At 46.1% G+C, this 24,458-nt stretch overlaps 1 protein-coding gene across 1 annotated transcript in view; it reads left to right on the top strand.

Annotated features, from left to right (window-relative positions):
• The window catches only part of VPS35 (VPS35 retromer complex component), a 131,323-nt gene that overhangs the window by 49,681 nt on the left and 57,184 nt on the right, over positions 1 to 24,458 (top strand). The window contains exons 6-10 of the mRNA XM_030204390.1: positions 1,874 to 2,087; positions 9,491 to 9,574; positions 11,763 to 11,872; positions 19,146 to 19,242; positions 24,066 to 24,214. Coding sequence (XP_030060250.1) covers positions 1,874 to 2,087; positions 9,491 to 9,574; positions 11,763 to 11,872; positions 19,146 to 19,242; positions 24,066 to 24,214 — 654 coding nt within the window. The remainder of the gene's footprint in view (positions 1 to 1,873; positions 2,088 to 9,490; positions 9,575 to 11,762; positions 11,873 to 19,145; positions 19,243 to 24,065; positions 24,215 to 24,458) is intronic.

Consider the following 24,458-nt stretch of genomic DNA (forward strand, 5'->3'; position numbering starts at 1 on the left):
CCTGGTGTCACCCTGGAGAAGGCTGTAAGGATATGCAGATGAGCTGCAAGTCCTCCACAGCACCTGAAAGGCAGCCGGTGGTAGAGCTGGGCACCTCTCAGCTGAGGAAAGGCTTACCAGGGGTTAGGCCGAAGCCAGCATTCCTCCCCCTGAGGGTCGCCTGATCATATCTCCCCTCGGCCGTCTCTTCTCCAAACTGAAGAGCCTGAGACACTTCAGCCTTTCCTCATAGCATCTAGGCTTTCTGCCTTGGGTGTTGAAATGTGCAGACCCTCATGGCTGAGTGTCTCAGACCTGGATCCAGCAATTCAGGAAAGCTGGCAGATGTCCCCTTCTGAGGCATTAATCTTTTTCTGGACAGGGTGGGAGAGGTGGCATACCCCTTCTGCAGTCTCCACATCTCGAGGTTTTCTGGGGGAAAGGCGCAGGTTCACCCATCCCCCCTTCCTGTCCTTAGCAGCAGTCCCAGCCTTCATGTGCCCATCTTTGACTGTAGTGGGCTCTGGAATCCTAGCCATCACCATTCAGGTCCAGAGAAACCACCAGGTCACAGTGCAGCAGATGTTGAGGTTGATGGGCTGCATGGCTCCCAAAGTGCATATCACACCCATGGCATGACTCCATCTATGGAGCTCCATTTAAGGAGCGCCCAGTGGACCCTTGCATCTCAGTGTTGTGACATGGGGAACCTTGTGGTTGTCATCTCAGATACCCCAGAGTTGGCCCAGTTGCTTCTCTTGTAGATGGTTCAACCCAATTTTACCCTAGGACTCCCATTCCAGATTCCTCCATCCCAGAAGGTTTTGACTATGGATGTATCCATTATGGGGTGGGGTGCCCATGTACATGAACTTCACACCCAAGGGACATTGTCTGCTCAGGAAACCAAGCTTTAGATCAGCTTCCTAGAGCAGTGATTTTCAACATTTTTCATCTTGTGGCACACTTACAAGGCGCAAAAATTGTCAAGGCACGCAATTCGAATCTAACCCATACCCACCCGTCCATTCTAAGATCCATTCCATCCTTCAAGTTATCTCCTCTAGCCCCACCCATACCTGTAACCTTCAGAAGTAGTTATTTAATTATGCTACTGAAACACGTTAGAGCACAAATATACCTGCTACTGGGAAACTGGAGGGAAGTCCTTGGATTAAAATAGGGTAAGAGAGAAACTAGGGATTGATGTGAGGGAGGAGGTTTTTAGAGTGACTTCTGCTAGGTGGGGGAAGGGAGGGAAAGTGGAAGAGAATGACTGCTTAGGAGGAGATGATCAGGCTTACTTTCAAAGCACTTAGACTTAAAGTTTCATAGTAACTTACTGTACTTTGTAAGTCTAAGTGCTTTGAAAATGAGCTCTGATGTATATCCTAATTTACAGCTGAGACTTAACCCCCCCCCCCCCCCCCACACACACACATTTATTCTTTCTCTTCCTTAATTCCAATTACTAAACTGCTCTCTGGGGTCTATTTTATGAAATGAAGGGCTTTTTTTGTTGTTGCTTGGGATTACATTTTTTAAAACATTGTAAAGATCAGGAAGGAACGAGGAGAGTTTCTCTGCGGGAGGAGAGAAAAATAGAACTACTCTTCCTTCCTTTATTCCTTCATGATCCTTAACTGAAGCTCCAAAGCCCCTAGTTCAAGTGCATTCCACAAATATAATGGTGTGTTTAAAAGAAAAATTGTCCATTTCTATTCTGTAGATTAGGTTGTGATCATCAAACTCATAACCTAAATTTATATTGACATTTCACATTATCGTGGATGGTCAGCTGTGGCCTTAACTTGTCATGCCACCAAATCTGACAAACATTCGTGTATGTAGAAATTTTGTATTCTGTTGATCTTTTTTAAAAATCTAATTGCAGTGAAGAAGTAACAGGTGACATCAGTGATTCCATGGACTTTGTGCTGCTAAACTTTGCTGAAATGAACAAACTCTGGGTGAGAATGCAACACCAAGGCCACAGCAGAGACAAAGAAAAAAGGGAGCGAGAGAGGCAAGAACTGAGAATCTTAGTCGGAACCAATTTAGTGCGTCTCAGTCAGCTAGAAGGTGTCAATGTGGAAAGATATAAACAGGTAATCTGTTTGCTCATGAATATTTATCTGAGCTACATAAATCCCTTTACATCTAGTATGAAGAAAGTTATAAAGAAGAAAAGTTTGTAAATGTAAAGGCTTAAACATTGATTTTCAAATTCATATTTTACATCAACTCTGGTAAGGCGACAAATAACTTGCAGGTAACAGATTTGCCTCATCCTACTTGTGTTTGCCTATCTTCTCTTGCTGTACCATGGCTAGAAACAAGTGAATCTTTGTGGTGTATAAAATGGTATGGCGCTGAAATGTTAACGTTTTCCAGTATGGCAATTAAAAAGAAAATCCTCAAAGGCAAAATTTAAGATCTGACTATAAAGATTGGAGCAGGTAACTTCCTAACATTTGCTAAATTTCCATGATGCTGGACCTGACTGTTCTGCTTTTAATGCACATTTAATACATATGAAATCCTTAAAGACTAATTTATCCATAGTAAGTTATGAAAACTGAATGATTCATTTAATTTTATTCTCCGAGGACAAGCAGGCTGCTTGTTCTCACTGATGGGGTGACGTCCACGGCAGCCCCCTCCAATCGGAAACTTCACTAGCAAAGTCCTTTGCTAGCCCTCGCGCGCCCGCGCGCACCGCGCATGCGCGGCCGTCTTCCCGCCCGAAACCGGCTCGAGCCGGCCAGTCTTCTTTTGTCCGCACTCGGTACGGTCGTGTTTTCGCCGTGTCGAGCCCCGGAAAGTCGACCTCGCGCGTCCAATTGTTTGAACGTGTTTTTTTTCCTTCGGGAAAGTTTTGTCATAGTCGGGAAGTGCTCCGGAAACCCCCCGCCGGGTTTCGTGTAAATCCTCCCCGTACTTCCAGCTTTTTTGCCCCGGTAAGTTTTCTTTCGTCGTCGGGGTAGGCCTTTTTTCGGCCTCGGTCGAGATTTTTTCTCCCTCTAAATTTGGTGCTTCGAATTTCGCCATTTCGGCTTTTGATTTCGCCGGCGTGATTTTTCCGCCCATGACATCGAAGCCTTCCAGCGGCTTCAAGAAGTGCACCCAGTGCGCCCGGGTTATCTCGCTCACTGATCGACACTCGTCGTGTCTTCAGTGTCTGGGGGCCGAGCACCGCCCTCAGAACTGCAGTCTGTGTTCCCTGCTTCAAAGGCGGACTCAGGTAGCGAGACTAGCCCAGTGGAACGTGTTGTTCTCGGGCTCTTCGTCGGCATCGGCACCGGGATCTTCGAGTGCATCGACGTCGTCAGCGTCCAGACCATCTTCCTCGGCCGCCCCTGCATCGAGTGCATCGAGGCATCGGGCCTCTGCATCGGCGCCGAGACATCGGATAGCTGCATCGACGTCGGTGGTACCAGGACCTCGTCTGCTGATGTCGTCGGACGGTGGTGCATCGGGTGGAGTGCAGGTGAGGGCTGTCCATTCCCCTGCTGGTGGCGGTGAGCCCTCGGGTGGGTCTCCGCCTACCCTGAGGGCTCCTGCGGTACAGCCCCCCCGAGATCGACCTTCTTCAGTCTCGGCCCCGAGGAAGCGACGGGTGGATTCGACGTCCTCCTCGTCGGTGCCGGGGAGCTCCGGTGACATGCTTCGGAAGAAATCGAAGAAGCATCGACACCGGTCTCCTCCCCGTGTCGGCACCGAGAGCTCTGGGTCGCCGAGGGATTCGGCACCCAGCAGGCATCGGCACCGAGAGGACCGCTCACCCTCTGTTCAGGAGGTGTCGATGCGCTCCGCTCTGGACAGCCCGGAACAGCCTCCACGCCCGGAACAGGTACTGACGTCGACGCCTGCATCGACCCCTCAGCCTTTCTCTGCAGCCGCTCTAAACGAGAGCCTCCGGGCCGTTCTCCCAGAGATTCTGGGAGAGCTGTTGCGCCCTACCCCTCCGGTACCGGCGGTGCTTGCGCCACCGGTACCGTCGAGCGTGGCGCCGGCTGGCCCATCGCCCAGGTTGAGGTCCCCGACGTCGGTACCGCGTGCGGTACCGACCGCGGCCACCTCCCAGGAAGGCTCCCCGACTACGTCGGCGGAGGGAGCTTCGCCGATGCGGGCGAGGGAGTCTACCTCTCGACGCCCCCATCGTGGACAGGGTTCCACGGAGTCGAGCAGGGCGAGGTTGCAGACACAGGTCCGTGAACTTGTGTCTGACACCGAGGGTGAGGCCTCGTGGGAGGAAGAGGAAGATCCCAGATATTTCTCTGACGAGGAGTCTGGGGGTCTTCCGTCTGATCCCACTCCCTCTCCTGAGAGACAGCTTTCTCCTCCCGAGAGTCTGTCTTTTGCCTCCTTTGTCCGGGAGATGTCTACGGCCATCCCCTTCCCGGTGGTTGTGGAGGACGAGCCCAGGGCTGAAATGTTTGAGCTCCTGGACTATCCTTCTCCACCTAAGGAAGCGTCCACTGTTCCCTTGCACCATGTCCTGAAGAAGACATTGCTTGCGAACTGGACCAAACCATTAACTAATCCCCACATTCCCAAGAAGATCGAGTCCCAGTACCGGATCCATGGGGACCCAGAGCTGATGCGCACTCAGTTGCCTCATGACTCTGGAGTTGTGGATTTGGCCCTAAAGAAGGCTAAGAGTTCTAGGGAACATGCTTCGGCGCCCCCGGGCAAGGACGCTAGAACCTTAGACTCCTTTGGGAGGAAGGCCTACCATTCCTCTATGCTCGTGTCCAAGATCCAGTCTTACCAGCTCTACACGAGCATACACATGCGGAATAATGTGCGGCAGTTGGCGGGCTTGGTTGATGCTCTTCCCCCTGAGCAAGCCAAGCCTTTTCAGGAGGTGGTCAGGCAGCTGAAGGCGTGCAGAAAATTCCTGGCCAGAGGAGTTTATGACACTTTTGATGTTGCGTCCAGGGCCGCTGCTCAAGGTGTGGTGATGCGCAGGCTCTCATGGCTGCGTGCCGCCGACCTGGAGAATAGAGTCCAGCAGCGGATTACGGACTTGCCTTGCCGTGCGGATAACATTTTTGGCGAAAAAGTCGAGCAGGTGGTAGAGTCTCTCCACCAGCGGGACACCGCATTCGACAAGTTCGCCCGCCGGCAGCCTTCAGCTTCTACCTCTACAGGTAGACGATTTTTCGGGGGAAGGAAGACTGTTCCCTATACTTCTGGCAAGCGTAGGTACAATCCTCCTTCCCGACAGCCTGCGGCCCAGGCTAAGCCCCAGCGCGCTCGCTCTCGTCAGCAGCGTGCGAATCAGCAAGGCCCCGCGGCTCCCCAGCAAAAGCAAGGGGCGAGCTTTTGACTGGCTCCAGCAGAGCATAGCCGACACCCAAGTGTCAGTGCCGGGCGACCTGCCTGTCGGAGGGAGGTTGAAAGCTTTTCACCAAAGGTGGCCTCTCATAACCTCCGATCAGTGGGTTCTCCAAATAGTCCGGCAAGGATACTCCCTCAATTTGGCCTCTCAACCTCCAAATTGTCCACCGGGAGCTCAGTCCTACAGCTTCCAGCACAAGCAGGTACTTGCAGAGGAACTCTCCGCCCTTCTCAGCGCCAATGCGGTCGAGCCCGTGCCATCCGGGCAAGAAGGGCTGGGGTTCTATTCCAGGTACTTCCTTGTGGAAAAGAAAACAGGGGGGATGCGTCCCATCCTAGACCTAAGGGCCCTGAACAAATATCTCGTAAAAGAAAAGTTCAGGATGCTTTCCCTGGGCACCCTTCTCCCCATGATTCAGCAAAACGATTGGCTATGCTCTCTGGACTTGAAGGATGCCTACACACACATCCCGATACTGCCAGCTCACAGACAGTATCTGCGATTTCAGCTGGGCGCACGCCACTTCCAGTACTGTGTGCTACCCTTTGGGCTCGCCTCTGCGCCCAGGGTGTTCACAAAGTGCCTAGCTGTGGTAGCAGCGGCGCTTCGCAGGCTGGGGGTGCACGTGTTCCCATATCTCGACGATTGGCTGGTGAAGAACACATCCGAGGCAGGAGCCCTGCAGTCCATGCAGATGACTATTCGCCTCCTGGAGCTACTGGGGTTTGTGATAAATTACCCAAAGTCCCATCTTCTCCCAGTGCAGAAACTCGAATTCATCGGAGCCCTGCTGGATTCTCGGACGGCTCGCGCCTATCTCCCAGAGGCGAGGGCCAACAACTTGTTGTCCCTCGTCTCGCGGGTACGAGCGTCCCAGCAGATCACAGCTCGGCAGATGTTGAGATTGCTGGGCCACATGGCCTCCACAGTTCATGTGACTCCCATGGCCCGCCTTCACATGAGATCTGCTCAATGGACCCTAGCCTCCCAGTGGTATCAGGCCGCCGGGGGTCTAGAAGACGTGATCCACCTGTCCACGAGTTTTCTCGAATCCCTGTATTGGTGGACGATTTGCTCCAATTTGACTCTGGGACGTCCCTTCCAAATTCCTCAGCCTCAAAAAGTGCTGACCACGGATGCGTCTCTCCTGGGATGGGGAGCTCATGTCGATGGGCTTCACACCCAAGGAAGGTGGTCCCTCCAAGAAAGCGATCTACAGATCAATCTTCTGGAGTTGCGAGCGATCTGGAACGCTCTGAAGGCTTTCAGAGATCGGCTGTCCCACCAAATTATCCAAATTCAGACAGACAATCAGGTTGCCATGTACTATGTCAACAAGCAGGGGGGCACCGGATCTCGCCCCCTGTGTCAGGAAGCCGTCAGCATGTGGCTCTGGGCTCGCCGTCAAGGCATGGTGCTCCAAGCCACATATCTGGCAGGCGTAAACAACAGTCTGGCCGACAGGTTGAGCAGGATTATGCAACCTCACGAGTGGTCGCTCAATTCCCGTGTGGTGCGACGGATCTTCCAGGCGTGGGGCACCCCCCTGGTGGATCTCTTCGCATCTCAAGTGAACCACAAGGTCCCTCAGTTCTGTTCCAGGCTTCAGGCCCACGGCAGACTGGCGTCGGATGCCTTCCTCCTGGATTGGGGGGAAGGTCTGCTGTATGCTTATCCTCCCATTCCTCTGGTGGGGAAGACTTTGTTGAAACTCAAGCAAGACCGAGGCACCATGATTCTGATTGCTCCCTTTTGGCCGCGTCAGATCTGGTTCCCTCTTCTTCTGGAGTTATCCTCCGAAGAACCGTGGAGATTGGAGTGTTTTCCGACCCTCATCACGCAGGACGAAGGGGCTCTTCTGCATCCCAACCTCCAGTCCCTGGCTCTCACGGCCTGGATGTTGAGGGCGTAGACTTTGCCTCTTTGGGTCTGCCAGAGGGTGTCTCCCGCATCTTGCTTGCTTCCAGGAAAGACTCCACTAAGAGAAGTTACTTCTTTCATTGGAGGAGGTTTGCCGTCTGGTGTGACAGCAAGGCCCTAGATCCTCGCTCTTGTCCTACACAGACCCTGCTTGAATACCTTCTCCACTTGTCTGAGTCTGGTCTGAAGACCAACTCCGTAAGGGTTCACCTTAGTGCAATCAGTGCATACCATTACCAAGTGGAAGGTAAGCCGATCTCGGGACAGCCTTTAGTTGTTCGCTTCATGAGAGGTTTGCTTTTGTCAAAGCCCCCTGTCAAGCCTCCTACAGTGTCATGGGATCTCAATGTCGTTCTCACCCAGCTGATGAAACCTCCTTTCGAGCCACTGAATTCCTGCCATCCGAAGTACTTGACCTGGAAGGTCATTTTCTTGGTGGCAGTTACCTCGGCTCGTAGAGTCAGTGAGCTTCAGGCCCTGGTAGCCCAGGCCCCTTACACCAAATTTCATCACAACAGAGTAGTCCTCCGCACTCACCCTAAGTTTCTGCCAAAGGTTGTGTCGGAGTTCCATCTGAACCAGTCAATTGTCTTGCCAACATTCTTTCCCCGTCCTCATTCCTGCCCTGCTGAACGTCAGCTGCACACATTGGACTGCAAGAGAGCATTGGCCTTCTATCTGGAGCGGACACAGCCCCACAGACAGTCCGCCCAATTGTTTGTTTCTTTTGATCCCAACAAGAGGGGAGTGGCTGTAGGGAAACGCACCATATCCAATTGGCTAGCAGATTGCATTTCCTTCACTTACGCCCAGGCTGGGCTGGCTCTTGAGGGTCATGTCACGGCTCATAATGTTAGAGCCATGGCAGCGTCGGTAGCCCACTTGAAGTCAGCCACCATGGAGGAAATTTGCAAAGCTGCGACGTGGTCATCTGTCCACACATTCACATCTCATTACTGCCTGCAGCAGGATACCCGACGCGACAGTCGGTTCGGGCAGTCAGTTCTTCAGAACCTGTTTGGGCTTTAGGATCCAACTCCACCCCCCGAGGGCCCTGTTTGTTCTGTTCCAGGCTACACTCTCAGTTAGTTGGTAAATTTTTTAGGTCAATCTCAGTTATGTCCTCGCCGTTGCGAGGCCCAATTGACCAATGTTGTTGTTTTGAGTGAGCCTGGGGGCTAGGGATACCCCATCAGTGAGAACAAGCAGCCTGCTTGTCCTCGGAGAAAGCGAATGCTACATACCTGTAGAAGGTATTCTCCGAGGACAGCAGGCTGATTGTTCTCACAAACCCGCCCGCCTCCCCTTTGGAGTTGTGTCTTCCCTTGAAGTGTATTGTCTTGCTACATACTGGACTGGCCGGCTCGAGCCGGTTTCGGGCGGGAAGACGGCCGCGCATGCGCGGTGCGCGCGGGCGCGCGAGGGCTAGCAAAGGACTTTGCTAGTGAAGTTTCCGATTGGAGGGGGCTGCCGTGGACGTCACCCCATCAGTGAGAACAATCAGCCTGCTGTCCTCGGAGAATACCTTCTACAGGTATGTAGCATTCGCTTTATCCATTCTCTCTAGAAATGCTCAAGTTCTACATAGAAATGTATTTTAAGATTCCCATTTTGTAGCAGTTTGAGCTGTTCCATCTTTTACTGCAAGCTTAATTGGACTCTCTTTATCTTGTATCTTATGATAGGTAGATATAAAGCTAAAGGCTTCTTAGTGGAGTAGTCTTTCTCTAAATGGGTAGTTTGCACATACCATGACAGCATATTTTGAATATGATCTTGTCTTGAAATTTATTTCTAATGCCTGTTTCAATAACTTGCATTGGGCCAAAAAGCTTCCTTCTGGAGTTCATAGTGTAAAATGTATAGGCAACTTATGAGGGTGCATTTAGAAGCTGCATCCAGTACAGTTGACTATTTCTGTATCTTCCATGTTTTGTAACTTGCTTAGGTGTAGTAGTGGAGCTCCTAGGAAAAGCAGAAATTGCTCAGAGTACAACACACAAAGCTTTTGGAGAGCTCACTTTTCTACAACACTGTTTTTGAGAGGTTTTATATAGCACAAAGTAACCATAATATCTACCGTTTTTGAGAGGTTTTATATAGCACAGAGTAACCATAATATCTAATTAAGAAAATTAAAGCAGATGTTTTCCTGGTAGATATTAGGCACCTGCTTCACTAAATGCCTGTGTGATTTATCTGGTTTGTCCAAACAAATGAAACTTCTTTTCTCGCTGTTTTCAGATTGTGTTGCCTGGTATTTTGGAACAAGTTGTAAACTGCAGGGATGCTTTGGCTCAGGAATATCTCATGGAGTGTATTATACAGGTAAGGCTGAGTGGGCACATTAAAGAGATGTAATTCTGTATTGTGAAAAAAAACATTTCATTTTGACTTTGTAGCAGGCTGATATAGATGCTGTAAGGAGAGGAGCGAAATAATTAGCACTGGATGTGTTAGTGTACACAGAGGTCCTGGGCTCTGTGCCTTCTGGCCTAAGGCAGTTGACCCAGGTGAAGTCATCTTTGAGATCACCTCCAGTGATAAAAAGAACTGTGGATGTGGTGCTTGGCCCAAGGGGCATGCCCATTAAGAGCAGGAAGATGACCTGGCAACACTGAATTGATGGGTTGTCTAGTGTTCCTTTTTATTGGGAGGCATGGGGATTTGGAAGATTAAGGGTAAGCCATCAGCTTCCTCCCATTCTGGGATGTTTACTGGATCTGAATTTAGAATTGGGTGCCCCTCCCCCATTAATCTGGGTGATGACAGATGATTTGTTCAAACATCCCAAATGTTTACTTCCTTTCATCCTTCAAGCTGGGGCAACTCCAGAGTTGACTGAAGTAGTTGTGGAATGTGAAACTGTTTCTTTCATTACACTGGTAGAGGATTGTCTCAAGAACTGAGAGATCTGTGGCTGGAACTGTAAAACAATCATGTATGTTTACTTGGGATCTATTGTCAAACTTGAAGAAAAGGACTACACAACGTTTTGGTCATGTTGAGTGTTATGGAACCACAGGTGTAAGTCCTGCAATCAATAGGAGTGTTAGCAGTCAAGGATAATTTACATCATAAATTGGAAACAGTTGAGATTGCTGTATTCATCACTCTTTTCAGAATATTTACTTAGAGAGTACTTCAAGGAGATTCTTACCCTTTCTGATGCAGAGGGTTTGAGGGTCTCCAAATGTTATATACTTAATCTGAAGGGGAACCTGATGGGCCAGGAGGATGTATCTGAGAGGGCTGATCTTGTTAACCTTTTTGAGAGAGCAGGACAAATTGTTGTTTATTAAGAGTTATGTTAAAGTTAAGCATCACTAATTTTGTGGCCAGAAAAATTCAAATCTTTCCAGATATTTCTCGGGTGCATAGAAGACACTACCAGTACCCAAGTTTAATGCACCCATGCTATCAGCTGGTTGTATTTGATGTAGGCCTCAGTGCTAAGAAAATAAAACAAAACATAGTCGCAGGCCTAAAGGATCTTCTGCCCGCCCCTCCCCCCAATGCCCAGACCATTATGTAATCCCACTTATTTGGCAGATTGACCCTTAGCTGTAGTACCATGAGACTGCTACTAGGGGTCACAGCTGACATTTTTGAACCTGGATGGTAATGGGGGGGAGGGGAAAATTGCTCTTGCCGCAGCCACAAGAGCACCAGGGATACCCCAGTAAGTGCTAGGTTGATGGTCTTCAGGAAGATGGTGATTTGGGGAGTTGTATTCGCTCATGATCATGACCTTTTTTTTTGGGGGGGGGGGGGGGGGGAGAATGCACCCATACTATCAGCAGCCCTAACAGTTACCTAGTGATGATGTACTGTACACTAACTGATTAATGTCCTGTACACCGTCAGGCTTGTCTGTGCCTATTTCTGTATCCTGTCCCGTTCCTGCATCACAATGTATTAAGCTGTAAATGCATGACTTTTAATGAAGAGCTTTTTTTTAACACTTGGTAGCCATTAGCACAGTCCTATGCTAATGGTTACCTCATGTTAAGTAAACATCTCCCTTGTTGTATCTGAACTGTTACCAATGTTGTAAGCCACTTTTTAGCATTGTGTAGAAAGGGCTGCTAAAGAATCAAAAATTGCTATTAAATTATAAGGATGGTTATAGCATTTCTTATAGTATGCTATACTTTTAGATTGATGACTTCTATAAAGAATGGTGGAGTACCTACACTTTCAAGATGCCATATAAAAAATAATCTTTGTAACAGATATGAAAATGGGACTTGTGTAATGTCAGAGGCTCATGGCCTTCATCTTTTATTTAGGTCCTTTAATGGATATTATAGACTTCAGACTATAGTTTTCACCATCCCTGCTAGACCTGTACCACTGTAATAGCTTTAAAGGCAAAGTCAGTAAATACTATTCCTTGACTTAATTACCTGGTACTGTCATTAAATACAGAGAGTAGCTTTATTGAGATACATGCATGATGGCTGTTTAAATCTGTATCCTTGAGTATAGCGTGATCACATTTGCCTTTTCTAAGGTGTTCCCAGATGAATTTCACCTTCAGACATTGAACCCTTTCCTGCGGGCCTGTGCAGAGCTGCACCAAAATGTGAATGTGAAGAATATAATCATTGCTTTAATTGATAGGTGAGTGTTGTAAGAGATTTCATATGCCTTTTCTTAGACTTGTAGTATATGAGGAAGAAGGAATCGGAGTATAAGTTGAAGCTAGTCTGTTTTACATTTGTTAAATTGTGTTAGGTGTTTAATGTATTTTTGAATGCATTTTAACAATGTGGCATCTTATGAACTGTTGGGGCACACCAATTATTGAGGGCTATGCTAAACCATATGTGAAAGTTCCTATTAAGGGGTGTGGTATAGACAGGGACTTTGCTTTCCAGTTAGCATGGAGGTCATTACTATGCATTAACTGCTAAGATGGCAGATAACATAAACCAGTCTGCAATACCTCCAGATGGGCAGCTAAGTGCATTCCACTTTCAGTCATGGTAACAATTATTGCTTTATGGTACCTACATGACTGCCTTCCCAAAGGTGTTGGGAACATCTTCAATAACTAATGCAGGGTTTTGTACCTAATGTGCCTTAACTTTGGTCGTTCATGCGTTCTAGGTGTAAGGTCTTAGCATAAGTGAGTATATAGGCCACAAAGTGTGGAATAGGCAAAGGAGGATACAGTACTTCATTCAGACATCTGGAAGCCATGGGCCTTTCACATTTGTGTGTAATTTTTCTTTTTCACTGAAGCAATGATCTTTAATGCTCACAGATTTTTTCCCACAGTGTCTACTTAATAGACCCAGCAGGTGCTTACAGGATAATTGGATGTAATGCTTCTATAACAGTTTCAGCACTGTAGAGAAAATAACCTTGACTGGCAATCATAAACTTGTATTGTTTTCTCATATGGCTGGTTTTGTAAAACCCCTTTAGTCTCTTTCTTTTTTAAAATGTAGATGCCCCTACTTCCCACAGAGTAGTTTTGTGAATGCAGAGTAAGTTTTTTTTGCTGGCTTTTTTTTTTTTTTTTAAGGGATATGTAGCCCTTTCACAATGGTCACTGTTGGCTCTTCAGCCTGTATTTCATTTTTGAGTGTTACAAAAGAATGGCTTTGAAATATGTATTTGTATAGTTTATATTTGCAGCAGTTAATTATGTTCTCTGAGGATGAACATCTCATGCATGGGTGACGTCACTCATGCAGCCCAGCGTGGGAAACAGTAACCCATCAGCTATCTAGATGCTATTGGGCTGTCTCATCACTCATACATTCCAATTCCTGCATGCTGCTTTAATGTGGGACTTCTTCAGTTATGGCTTTTCTGTTGAACTAATGAGACCTGTTTTGTTGTAACAGTCACTTCAGCACCTGCAGATTTAGTTTTGCTAATATCTATAAGTCGTGTCACTGTTGCCTGGTCTTGTACCTCTACCCGATAATTCCTAATTCCTTAATTAGGTTTTCATCAAATTTTAAGTTTCATGTATTTTTTCATGCCAGGTCAGTGAATGACTTTTTATGGACATGAGATCCAGGTTACTTTTGTCACCATTGAATCATTTGATTTTGATGCAACCATCTTTCCAGATGAAATGTCCCAAAAGAAGACCCCCCCCCCCCCCCCCCCCCCCCCGAAGCAGATCTTCCTGGAGCAATAGGATTGTATCTATTATCCAGTCATGGTGCCTGAAATGCCTGAGAGCCAACCATGATCCCTTTAATTGTATTCTCTGCTTGCAGATGTCAGAGATTCAAGGTAGAGAAAAGCTTTTTAGTGATGAGAATAGTTCATCAATGTCAATATCAGAAACACTGGTATTCTATGAGTCCAGGAGCTGCATTGACATCGAGTGTGTCTTGGTTAATCTTGTAGCGAGTATTGGTAGAGCCCACCAGGAGTGTCATTGCTTTTTTTTTTTTTCCCCCCCCTTCCATTAGTGCAAGGGGGAACGCAATGCAGGACATTGGGCACAGGTGCCAATGTCCTTGACATGAGGACTACTCATCCTGTGTGCCATTGGAGAGGGTGTGGCAGCCTCCACAGACATGAGACTCTGGTTCTGATATTCTTCAGGTGACTTAGGAGGATATGGCCACTCTTATTATGATGCCCATGCCTTTGAGGAAGAGCTCATGCATAAGTTTGAAGAGCAAGGGTTGATAAAGATGTCGAGAGTAGGAACACTGTGCCCCCCCTATGGGCTGAATAAAGAAATAGAATGGGTAGGCTTGTGATGGACAAGGGTATTTAAAGGGATTTTCCCGCCACGTAGCTATGCGCATGTGTGGGCGTTTTTGGTGACTGTCCTGCTTGGCAGTGCATTCAGGTTGGACGTCCTAGTCACCCGTGAAGGTCCGTGAATTTGTTTTGTGAATAGAAATTTTGGGTATAACTTGTGAGCAAAATGCTGATGCTGGCAAATAGCTAGCATGAAAGGGATGTATGTGTTTATGATAAAGGAGGTTTTTACAACAATTGTATTTCAAATCACACCGATTCCTGATGACGCTCTTTAGTAGCGAACAGAGACCCATGATGACGCTCTTTGGGAGCGAAACACGGCACCATGTAGGGTCGTAAAAGATCAATACAAGTGATATGGGATATTTGTAAGATACAAGAACTATACAAGCCAGTTGGCGGGTTTACAACCACAAGCGCTGTGATTGGTGAATATTGGAGAATACACGAAATTCTACAAAAACTTGAAGGAACTGCTGTATATGTGCTTGATTGAATCATTAGACCCATACCAGCTCCAGGAACATTTTGCAGTGCATATGGATATGGATGAATAACAAGAAGCGGTAACACTAGATGAAGGGACGTGAACAGCATTGACTCTGCATGAACTCTGACGTCGGTGCCGGGCAAAATGGTAGCGACTATCATTAAGAACAAAATAACAGAGCATATTCTAAAGCATGGACTGATGAGACAAAGTCAGCATGGATTTAGTGAAGGGAAGTCTTGCCTCACCAATCTACTGCATTTCTTTGAAGGGGTAAACAAACATGTCGACAAAGGTGAGCCGGTGGATATTGTGTATCTGGATTTTCAGAAAGCTTTTGACAAAGTCCCTCATGAAAGGCTCCAGAGGATATTAGAGAGTCATGGGATCAGAGGTAGTGTATTGTTATGGATTAAAAACTGGATGAAAGGAAACAGAGAGTAGGGTTAAATGGTCACTATTCGCAAAGGAGAAGGGTTACTTAGTGGGGTCCCTCAGGGATCTGTGCTGGGACTGTTGCTTTTTAACATTTTCATAAATGACCTGGAGGTGGGGGTAACTAGCGAGGTTATCAAATTTGCTGATGACACAAAGTTGTTCAAGGTCGTCAAATCGCGGGAAGATTGTGAAAAGTTGCAGGAAGATCTTGCGAGACTAGGAGACTGGGCATCTAAATGGCAGATGACGTTTAATGTGAGCAACTGCAAAGTGATGCATGTGGGAAAGAGGAACCCAAACTATAGCTACATCATGCAAGGTTCAGCATTATCAGTCACGAAACGAGAAAGGGACCCTGGGAGTCATTATTGATGATACGTTGAAATCTTCTGCTCAGTGTGCTGCTGTGGCTAAGAAAGCAAATAGAATGTTAGGTATTATTAGGAAAGGGATGGAAAACAAAAATGAGGATATTATAATGCCACTGTATCGGTCCATGGTGCGTCCGCACCTAGAGTATTGTGTTCAATTCTGGTTGCCGCACCTCAAAAAAGATATAGTGGAATTAGAAAAGGCGCAGAGAAGGGCGATGAAAATGATTAAGGGGATGGGACGACATTACTATGAGGAAAGGCTAAAGTGGCTGGGGCTCTTCAGCTTGGAGAAAAGGCGGCTGAGGGGTGATATGATAGAGTTCTATAAAATAATGAGTGGAGTTGAACGGATAGATGTGGAGCGTCTGTTTATGCTTTCCAAAAATACTAGGACAAGGGGGCATGTGATGAAGCTGGAGTGCAGTAAGTTTAAAACAAGAGAGAAATTTTCTTTACTGAGCGCATAATTCGACTCTGGAATTCGTTGCCGGAGAATTTGGTTAAGGTGGTTAGCTTAGCAGAGTTTAAGAAAGGTTTGAATGGCTTCCTGAAGGAAAAGGCCAAAGAATGTTATTAAATGGATGTAGGGAAAAATCCACTATTCCTGGGACAAACTGTACAAAATGCTTTGCTCCGTGGCTCTTGTTGGGTGATTGTGACCTGGATGGGCCACTGTCGGAGACAGGGTGCTGGGCTAGATGGACCTTTGGTCTGTCCCAGTGTGGCGATGTTTATGTCTTATGTCTAACTCACATTCTGGTGGGGTTTAGAACTATGAGACTGTATTGATTCAATATTGTTCACGGTTTGTGGTGTAACCCGGTATGATATAATACCGAAGATATAATAGTTGGTTGAGTAAGAACGTGTGTTATGGGAGTATGAGCAGTGTGATTTGATGAGTGGTTTTAAGTCAAATGATATACAGATGTATATGGTATGGTAAGTAGATGAATAAACAAATTTGCATCTATACATAGTTGTGTTGGTGAAGTATATTGTGACGTAATTTGCAGCTATATTGGAATAGTTTCAACCCGAAGTTTTGATATAATATTTTCCTTACAATATCAACACAATATGTAATAGAGCATCTCAATAGACAGAAGCAGAGGCGGAAGTTATGGACAGATAACAGAGTAACTGGAATTGAAATAAAAAGACTAACAACGAAAATTGTACATGAGTTTAGAAAGGTACTTGAAAATGATCTTAGGGTATGAATGGATAATTAAGTCCCACTCATGCAGTGTGTGTGTGTGACTTCCTAGTTAGTTGCTTCTTCGGTTAAAGGCTTGGGAGAAGAAGTATTCACCTGCTTCCTGAACCAGAGATAGTTTTACTAGACTATAGTAATAAAAGACTGAAGCGGTCACTGCAGCTGGTGGGAAAGGGTGTGCATAGAAAAAGTTGCTCAGGTACTGTTTCCAATGCTGTGCTTGTCAATGACATCACCTATGCATGAGGATTCAAGTCCTGCTGTCCTTGGAGAATACCTGCTTATAAGAAAATAACTTCATATATGTTAAAAACCTAGGCAAAGATTTTACTTGAAGTTACAAAGGTTATCTAGCAATTCATGAAAACATTTATTAGCATGTACAGTACAGTTGTAAATTTTTCTCAGGAAGATGGTACAAGTAAGTGTTCTTATATATTTAGACAAGTATATTTGCCTTTGCTGGATTAAAACAACCAATTTCTATCTGAGGAAGCTAGAAGAATGGTCTAAGGTTTGGCAATTAAAATTCAATGCAAAGTGATGCACTTAGGGAATAGAAATCCTCGGGAGATGTATGTGTTAGGCGGGGAGAATCTGATAGGTACGGACGGGGAGAGGGATCTTGGGGTGATAGTATCTGAGGATCTGAAGGCGACGAAACAGTGTGACAAGGCGGTGGCCGTAGCTAGAAGGTTGTTAGGCTGTATAGAGAGAGGTGTGACCAGCAGAAGAAAGGAGGTGTTGATGCCCCTGTATAAGTCGTTGGTGAGGCCCCACCTAGAGTATTGTGTTCAGTTTTGGAGGCCGTACCTTGCGAAGGATGTAAAAAGAATTGAAGCGGTGCAAAGAAAAGCTACGAGAATGGTAAGGGATTTGCGTTACAAGACGTATGAGGAGAGACTTGATGACCTGAACATGTATACTCTGGAAGAAAGGAGAAACAGGGGTGATATGATACAGACGTTCAATATTTGAAAAGTATTAATCCGCAAACGAACCTTTTCTGGAGGTGCGAAGGCGGTAGAACGAGAGGACATGAAATGAGATTGAAGGGGGGCAGACTCAAGAAAAATGTCAGGAAGTATTTTTTCACGGAGAGAGTAGTGGATGCTTGGAATGCCCTCCCGCGGGAGGTGGTGGAAATGAAAATGGTAACAGAATTCAAACAAGCGTGGGATAAACATAAAGGGATCCTGTTCAGAAGGAATGGATCCTAAGGAGCTTAGCCGAGATTGGGTGGCAGAGCCGGTGGCGGGAGGCGGGGATAGTGCTGGGCAGACTTATACAGTGTGTGCCAGATCCGGTGGTGGGAGGCGGGGCTGGTGGTTGGAAGGCGGGGATAGTGCTGGGCAGACTTATACGGTCTGTGCCCTGAAGAGGACAGGCACAAATCAAAGTAGGGTATACACAAAAAGTAGCACATATGAGTTTATCTTGTTGGGCAGACTGGATGGACCATGTAGGTCTTTTTCTGCCGTCATTTACTATGTTACTATGTGTTAGTGAGAAATATCATTTTTTTTAAAATATGGTAGCTGCCACCTTTTAGGCTTTCAGCTGAATTGAAACCTGTTCTCTGTGACTGTGATGCCAGTGGCTTTCATGCACAGCTAACTAGGGTTTCCCCCCATATTTTAGTATCTTCCCACCTAGTTCAATCATCATAGCTGGAAGCCTGGTCTGGGTGACATAGATTGTAGTTCGCTTTTGAAATTTGCTTTTAGCTAGCTCAGCATTTCCCAAACTGGGTGCTGCAATGAACTCTCAGGGGTGCTGTGGCACATCTTGACCTCCTTCCCGCTGCCCACAATCCAGCATTGCTCCCTACTTCCCCGTTCCACAGGTCTGGAATCTGCCACTTCCTGCTTTCTGCTGCCGCCGCCGCAGAGCTTACAGCTTACATTTTCAGACCATCCGCAGTTCACACAGGGGACTACCCTCTGCTGCGTCCGGTTCTCACAACAGGAAGTTGCATCAAAGAGGGCCGGACATGGCAGACCGGGAAGGCCCTAGAGTGCCTGCCTATGTTAATTGCGGATGGCCCAAAAATTTAAACTGCAAGCACTGCAGTGGCGGCGGGGGAAGGAGAAGAAAGCGGCAGTGATCCTGGACCAGCAGGAAGGAAGATAGCTAGTGATGCTGGATTTGGGGAAGGCAGACGTGTGCTGGATTTATAGGAGGAGAGGGGCTGCAGGGAAAGAGAGCCCAATGTGCCGGGTGGGGTGGAGACCCATGTTGCTGTTGCCCTGTGACTGAGAATGTAATGAAGATCAGGAATTGAACTTGTATCTCCCACATGGCGTGCTCAGTATTAAAGAGGAACAATGGATTTCATAGGGGAGGGGGTGGCCTAATAATTCAGAGCAATAGTCTGAGGGCTAGATTCAAATTCCACTTACTCCATTAACATCATTTGTGAAATTGGGAAAGTCACTTTCTCATTTCCTGAAGTACCCACTTAGACAGTAGAGCAGGAACTTATGTAACTGAGTTTGAATAACTCTGTAATCTGTCTTCAGCATTATTTGTAAAGGTTGGTCATAATTTCAAAATAATAAGGAATCCCCTGCTTTGTGTACTGCAGTAGAAGTATAAAGATAAAATGTTTGGTTTTCATCTTTGTTACAGGTTAGCTTTATTTGCACATCGTGAAGATGGTCCTGGAATCCCAGCAGATATTAAGCTTTTTGACATTTTTTCACAGCAGGTGGCTACTGTTATACAGGTAAGCTGTCTGCTTTATATGTAATCTCTGCGGACACCTGTATGCCCACCAAGATTACATCACTAAATTTACTAAACTAGCTAGTTATAGTTTTCATATAAATAGAATATTGAACACTTCGCTCAAAAGTGTCAAGTACATGCTTTTATTTTACTCAGTATGAACGAGATGCAGAGCTGCTTCACACTGAGTAAAATTAATACGTAAATGTAGATATCTCTCTCTGACTTTTTTTGTTAGAAAATCTGTAGCATAGATGAAAATAAAAGTTGTAACATCAGTGCCCTTTCTCCATGGTCAAGCAGGGCTAAATTTTTCACACATGGGGTGACGTCTCTTAACAGAGTCTCAGTGTGGACACAACCAGCATTGCTGCTTTGGAGGCCCACACCGGACATGCGTGAGTTTCTTCCTGCCAGCCTAAGTTATGCAGGATCCTCTGTCTTCTTTGTGCGGAGCCATGAAGACCTGTCTTCAATTGTGGCATGAAGAAGCTTTATTTATTTATTTATTTATTCATTCTTCATATCCCCCCTCAGTTTTTGTGCCTTCCTGCTTCACGGTTTGTGACTAGCATGGGAGGTTTTGTAAACTTTTTTCCTCTTCTCTCCCCCTTCCCTTTTTTGTTAGTTTTCGGCACTTTATTTTTTTTCTTTTTCTGTGGCCTGCAGCTATTTTGGGCCTGGGCTCCCAGCTGAAGAGTTCTGTTTTTTTAGTGGGAGGATTTATTTATTTATTTTTTTTTTATTTGCCTCTATTCATCATTGAGCCATCACTTTGGCTCTCTTCCCCACAATGTCCCAGATGCCTGCCAGTGCACAGAGTGCAATAGGACTTTGACCGACATGGCATGTGCCTGAAGTGTCTAGGGCAAGATCATCTTTATAAAATGTCCTTTGTGCTCAAATGCAGAAGAGAGTTCAGAATTCTAGCGAGGTGGTGGTACCTAGAATTATGATTCATTGATATCTACATTGAGAGTATCAGTTCCTACGGCTTCAGGAGTTCCAGTGGACACTGGTGATGCATTGACATCAGAAAGGACTCTGTCTGCCTTGGCATTGAGCATCTGTAGTGCCTCGGGCCAAGCATCCTCTTGTCTGACTCCCAAGGAAGCTTGTAGATTCCACGCCATCCTTGTCAGCACAGAGGGACTCCAGTGCTGGACACCGAGCAAAGTGTAAAAATCATCAGCATCGGTCCTGTTGCGAGCTCCGGAACACCAGCATTGCAGGCACCTGAGAACAGTTGTTGCTGAGGGGGCTACTCTCCCTCCATTGTAGCAGTGCTATGCATCAATCTTCTCAAAGATGGGACCCCATTTCTGATTCAGCACTGACAACTTTGCAGGCTGTCCCACTCGCACTGATCCTGCCTTTACCGATGCCTATCCTCTGTGAACTGTTCTGGGTCATGCTGCAGGAGGAGCTGGGGCGCATCCTTAGGCAATCCATGTTCTGCCTGCTGGGAAGTTATCAATGCTGGTGCCTCACTGGGTGGCAGAGCTGACACTGTCCGATGTGGTCACTTCCAGTCCATCAGGGGAGGAAGTTGCCCGGAGGCCTGAAGGGACTCTGCACCTCAGTATCCTTACTCTAGCATACTGAGGCAGGTGCAAACTCAGACTTCTCACAATGAATACTTTGAGTTTGAGTCAGACCGTTCCTGGGTGTCTAAGGAGGAACCTGAGGACTTCTCAGGGGAGAGGTCCTTTGGCCTTCCCTCGGACTCCTCCCTGTCATCAGAGGATCTCTTCTTATTGTTGTTTTTTTTTTTTTTTTTTAATGGAAATGGCAGAGGCTATTCCATTTGAGGTAGAGGATGAGCCCAGGGCAGAGTTGATCATCAGCCTCCATTATGAGTTTCCTCCTAAAGAAGCCGTGACTGTCCCATTCACAACATCAAGGATACACAGGTGAAGAATTGGGAGATCCCTCTCTCTATGCAGATTATCCCTAAGAAGAAGGCTCCCGGATTTGAGAAGGTGCAGTTGCCACACCACTCTATGGTTCTTTATCAATTACCCAAGTCCCATGTGCTCCTAGTACAGCAACTGAAATACATTGGAGCCCTGCAAGTCATGGTGCAAGCTTGGGCCTACCTGCCCCTTGTTTGGGTGGATGCCTTCATGGCCATCGCTGCTTGGGTTCAGAGCAGCCAGCAGGTCACAACTCAGCAGATGTTGAGGTCGATGGGCCACATGGCTTCCACAGTACATGTCACTCCCATGGCTAACCTCCATTTGTGAAGCACCCAGTGGACCCTTGCTTCTCAGTGGTGTCAGACCATGAGGAATCTTGCGGATGTCATCTTGGTTACCCTGGAGTTTTCCCAGTCTGCTCCTCTGGTGGATGGTTTAGACCAATTTGATTCTAGGATTCCCATTCCAAATTCTTCCACCTCAGAAGGTTTTGACTATGGATGCATCAAGTTTGGGGTGATAGGCCCATGTAGATGGGTTTCACACCCAGAGGATCTGGTCCATCAGGAGACTGAGCTTCAGATCTTGGAGCTATGGGTATTCTGGAACGCTATAAAGGCTTTCAGAGATCAGCTGTTGAACTAAATTTTGTGCACATTCAGACAGCCACGTTTCCATGTACTATGTCAACAAGCAGGGGGTACAGATCCTATCCTTTGTCAAGAAGCAGTAGGGATGTATCAGGGAGCCACTTGTCAAGACATAGTGCTCTGAGCCACATACATGGCAGGAAAAGACAACAGTCTAGCGGACAGGCTTAGCAGAGTGATGCAATTGCATGAGTGTTCTCTCAGCATGGGCATTGTCTGCAAAATCCAAAATCTTCCGAGTGTGCAACACTTCCTTGGTGGATATCTTTGCCATTCATCTCAACAACAAGGTCTCTCAGTACTGGTCCAGACTAAGGTCACTAGACAGACTAGTGTGGATGCCCTCCTCCTTTTTTTTTTTTTTTGGGGGGGGGGGGGGGGGGGAGGTGGACTCTTCTGTATGTGTGTCCTCCCATCCTTCTAATAGGGAAGACCTTGATGAAACTCGAGCAGGGCCGGGGAACCATTGTTCTAATTATGCCCTACTGGTTGAGGCAGATATGGTTCTCTCCTTTTGGGGTTGTCTTACTAAGAATCATGGAGACTGTACTGTTTTCTGACCTTCATCCAGTCCTTGGTCATCACGGCCTGGATGTTGAGAGCATAGAATTTGTATCTCTACAGCTTCCTGAGGGTATCTCCAGGATCTTGCTAGCTTCCAGGAAAAATTCCACCATGAAGTGATATATTTTTTAATGGGTTTGCCATCTGGTGTGAGGGCAGAGCCTTAGATCCTCTAACTTGCCCTGAGTTTGGTTTGAAGACCAACTCTACAAGGGTTCACCTCTGTGCAGTCAGTGCGTATCAACAAGGAGAAGGTAAGCCCATCTCTGTACTGTCTCAAGTTGTTTGTTTTGAGAGGTTTGCTGTTGACAAAGCACCCATTCAAACTTACTGTGACGGCTTCAGTGCACATACTTGCATCTCACTACTGCCTTGAACAGAATAATTGATGTGACTGCCTGTTTGGTCTGACAGTCCTGTAGAACTTGTTTGGAGTCTAGAATCTAACTCCACCCTCCTAGGTGCATTATTTTCTATTCCAGACTGCACCTTCATAATAGGTCTGCTTTGGTTGTTAGTGTTATTGGTTTCTGTCGGCCTTGCTGTTGCAAGCCTCTATTGACTGTTGCTTGTTGTTTTCAGTGAGCTTGGTAGCTAGGGATTCCCACATGTGAGAAACTCAGTTCTGCTTGTCCTCTGAGAAAGTGCTCATCTGTAGCAGGTGTTCTCCAAGGACTGCAGGACTAGTATTTTCACATACCCTCCCACTTCCTTTAGGAGTTGCATTCTTTATGCTTTTTGATTGGACTGAGTGTCCCATGTGTCTTGAGCTGGCGGGAAGGCATTCATACATGTGCAGTGCAGGTTTTCAAAGGCTTCTTAAAGGTGGAGGAATACTGGGAAATATCCACAGTGGGGCTCCATTGAGAAATGTCACCCCATATGTGAGAATATTAGTCCCGCTGACCTCTGAGAAAACCTGCTAGAGGTGATTAGCTTTGTTGTTTAACAAAGAGTACAATACATTTGAAAGAATAGATCTATTGAGGTAGCCATGAATTTATGCACTTTATATGAAATCAATGTATTGCAAATGTAAAAAATTTGCATTTGTGTTTTTGTGAAGTATATACTGTACATGTAATTGTTTATACCTTGGATATCTGTAAAGATGCTAAAATACCATCAGAATACATTTCTTAGCTTATTTTCCAGAGCAGTGTGCTCACTTTTTAGTGATCAGAAAGAGTGCTATGTAATTTCTGTGAAGTAACTGAAACTCCCTAGTATGTCCACAGTTTCCCCTACCATGGTCCAGTAATCTGACTTGCTTTGTCATGGCTCAGACATAAAAAGTAGAGAAAATGAGTGATTGTTATATAATATGGTACAAGTGAGACCCCCTCCCCCATCCTGCATAAGATGGGTACTCACTGTTCACATGCTGCTGACATTTCACATGGGAATATTGCAACACATTTTGCTGACAGGGCATTTTTCATTTTGTATTCAGTTAGTGGTTGTGAGACTTTTTACAGAACTGAGTGCCATATTTTACAATGCAGTAAAACTGGTTGACTTCACTCTACAAATTCTGAAATGTGTTATAAGAACTCCACTTTGTGATTCGCAAGAAAACAAGCTAAATCAAAATGTATAGTTTTTACTAGATACATTTAAAGTATTTTGAGGCTGTATTTAGATGAGGGAGATATTTATGGTTCTTTCACCACAATTTTTATGATTAGTCTAGACAAGATATGCCTTCAGAAGATGTGGTGTCCTTACAAGTGTCACTTATAAACCTGGCCATGAAGTGTTATCCTGATCGGGTAGATTATGTTGATAAAGTGCTTGAGACAACTGTGGAGATCTTCAATAAGCTTAACCTTGAACAGTAAGTGAAAATGAGGCTTTTTGAACTTTAGAAATACAATTAACTATATTTGTGTGTCACACAGTTTCTAGACCGCGCTATCCCAAGTTCTAGTCAGTTTACAATATAAAAACATTCATAAAAATAACACACATTCAATATAAAGACCATTTAAAAATGTAGACTAACATTAATCTTTACTAACATAAATCCAGCAGCATAGATATAACCTATTCCAGTAGTTTTTTTTTCAGTCAATTAAAAG

The sequence above is a fragment of the Microcaecilia unicolor genome, chromosome 5, assembly GCF_901765095.1.
Source record: "Microcaecilia unicolor chromosome 5, aMicUni1.1, whole genome shotgun sequence".
NCBI lineage: Eukaryota > Metazoa > Chordata > Amphibia > Gymnophiona > Siphonopidae > Microcaecilia > Microcaecilia unicolor.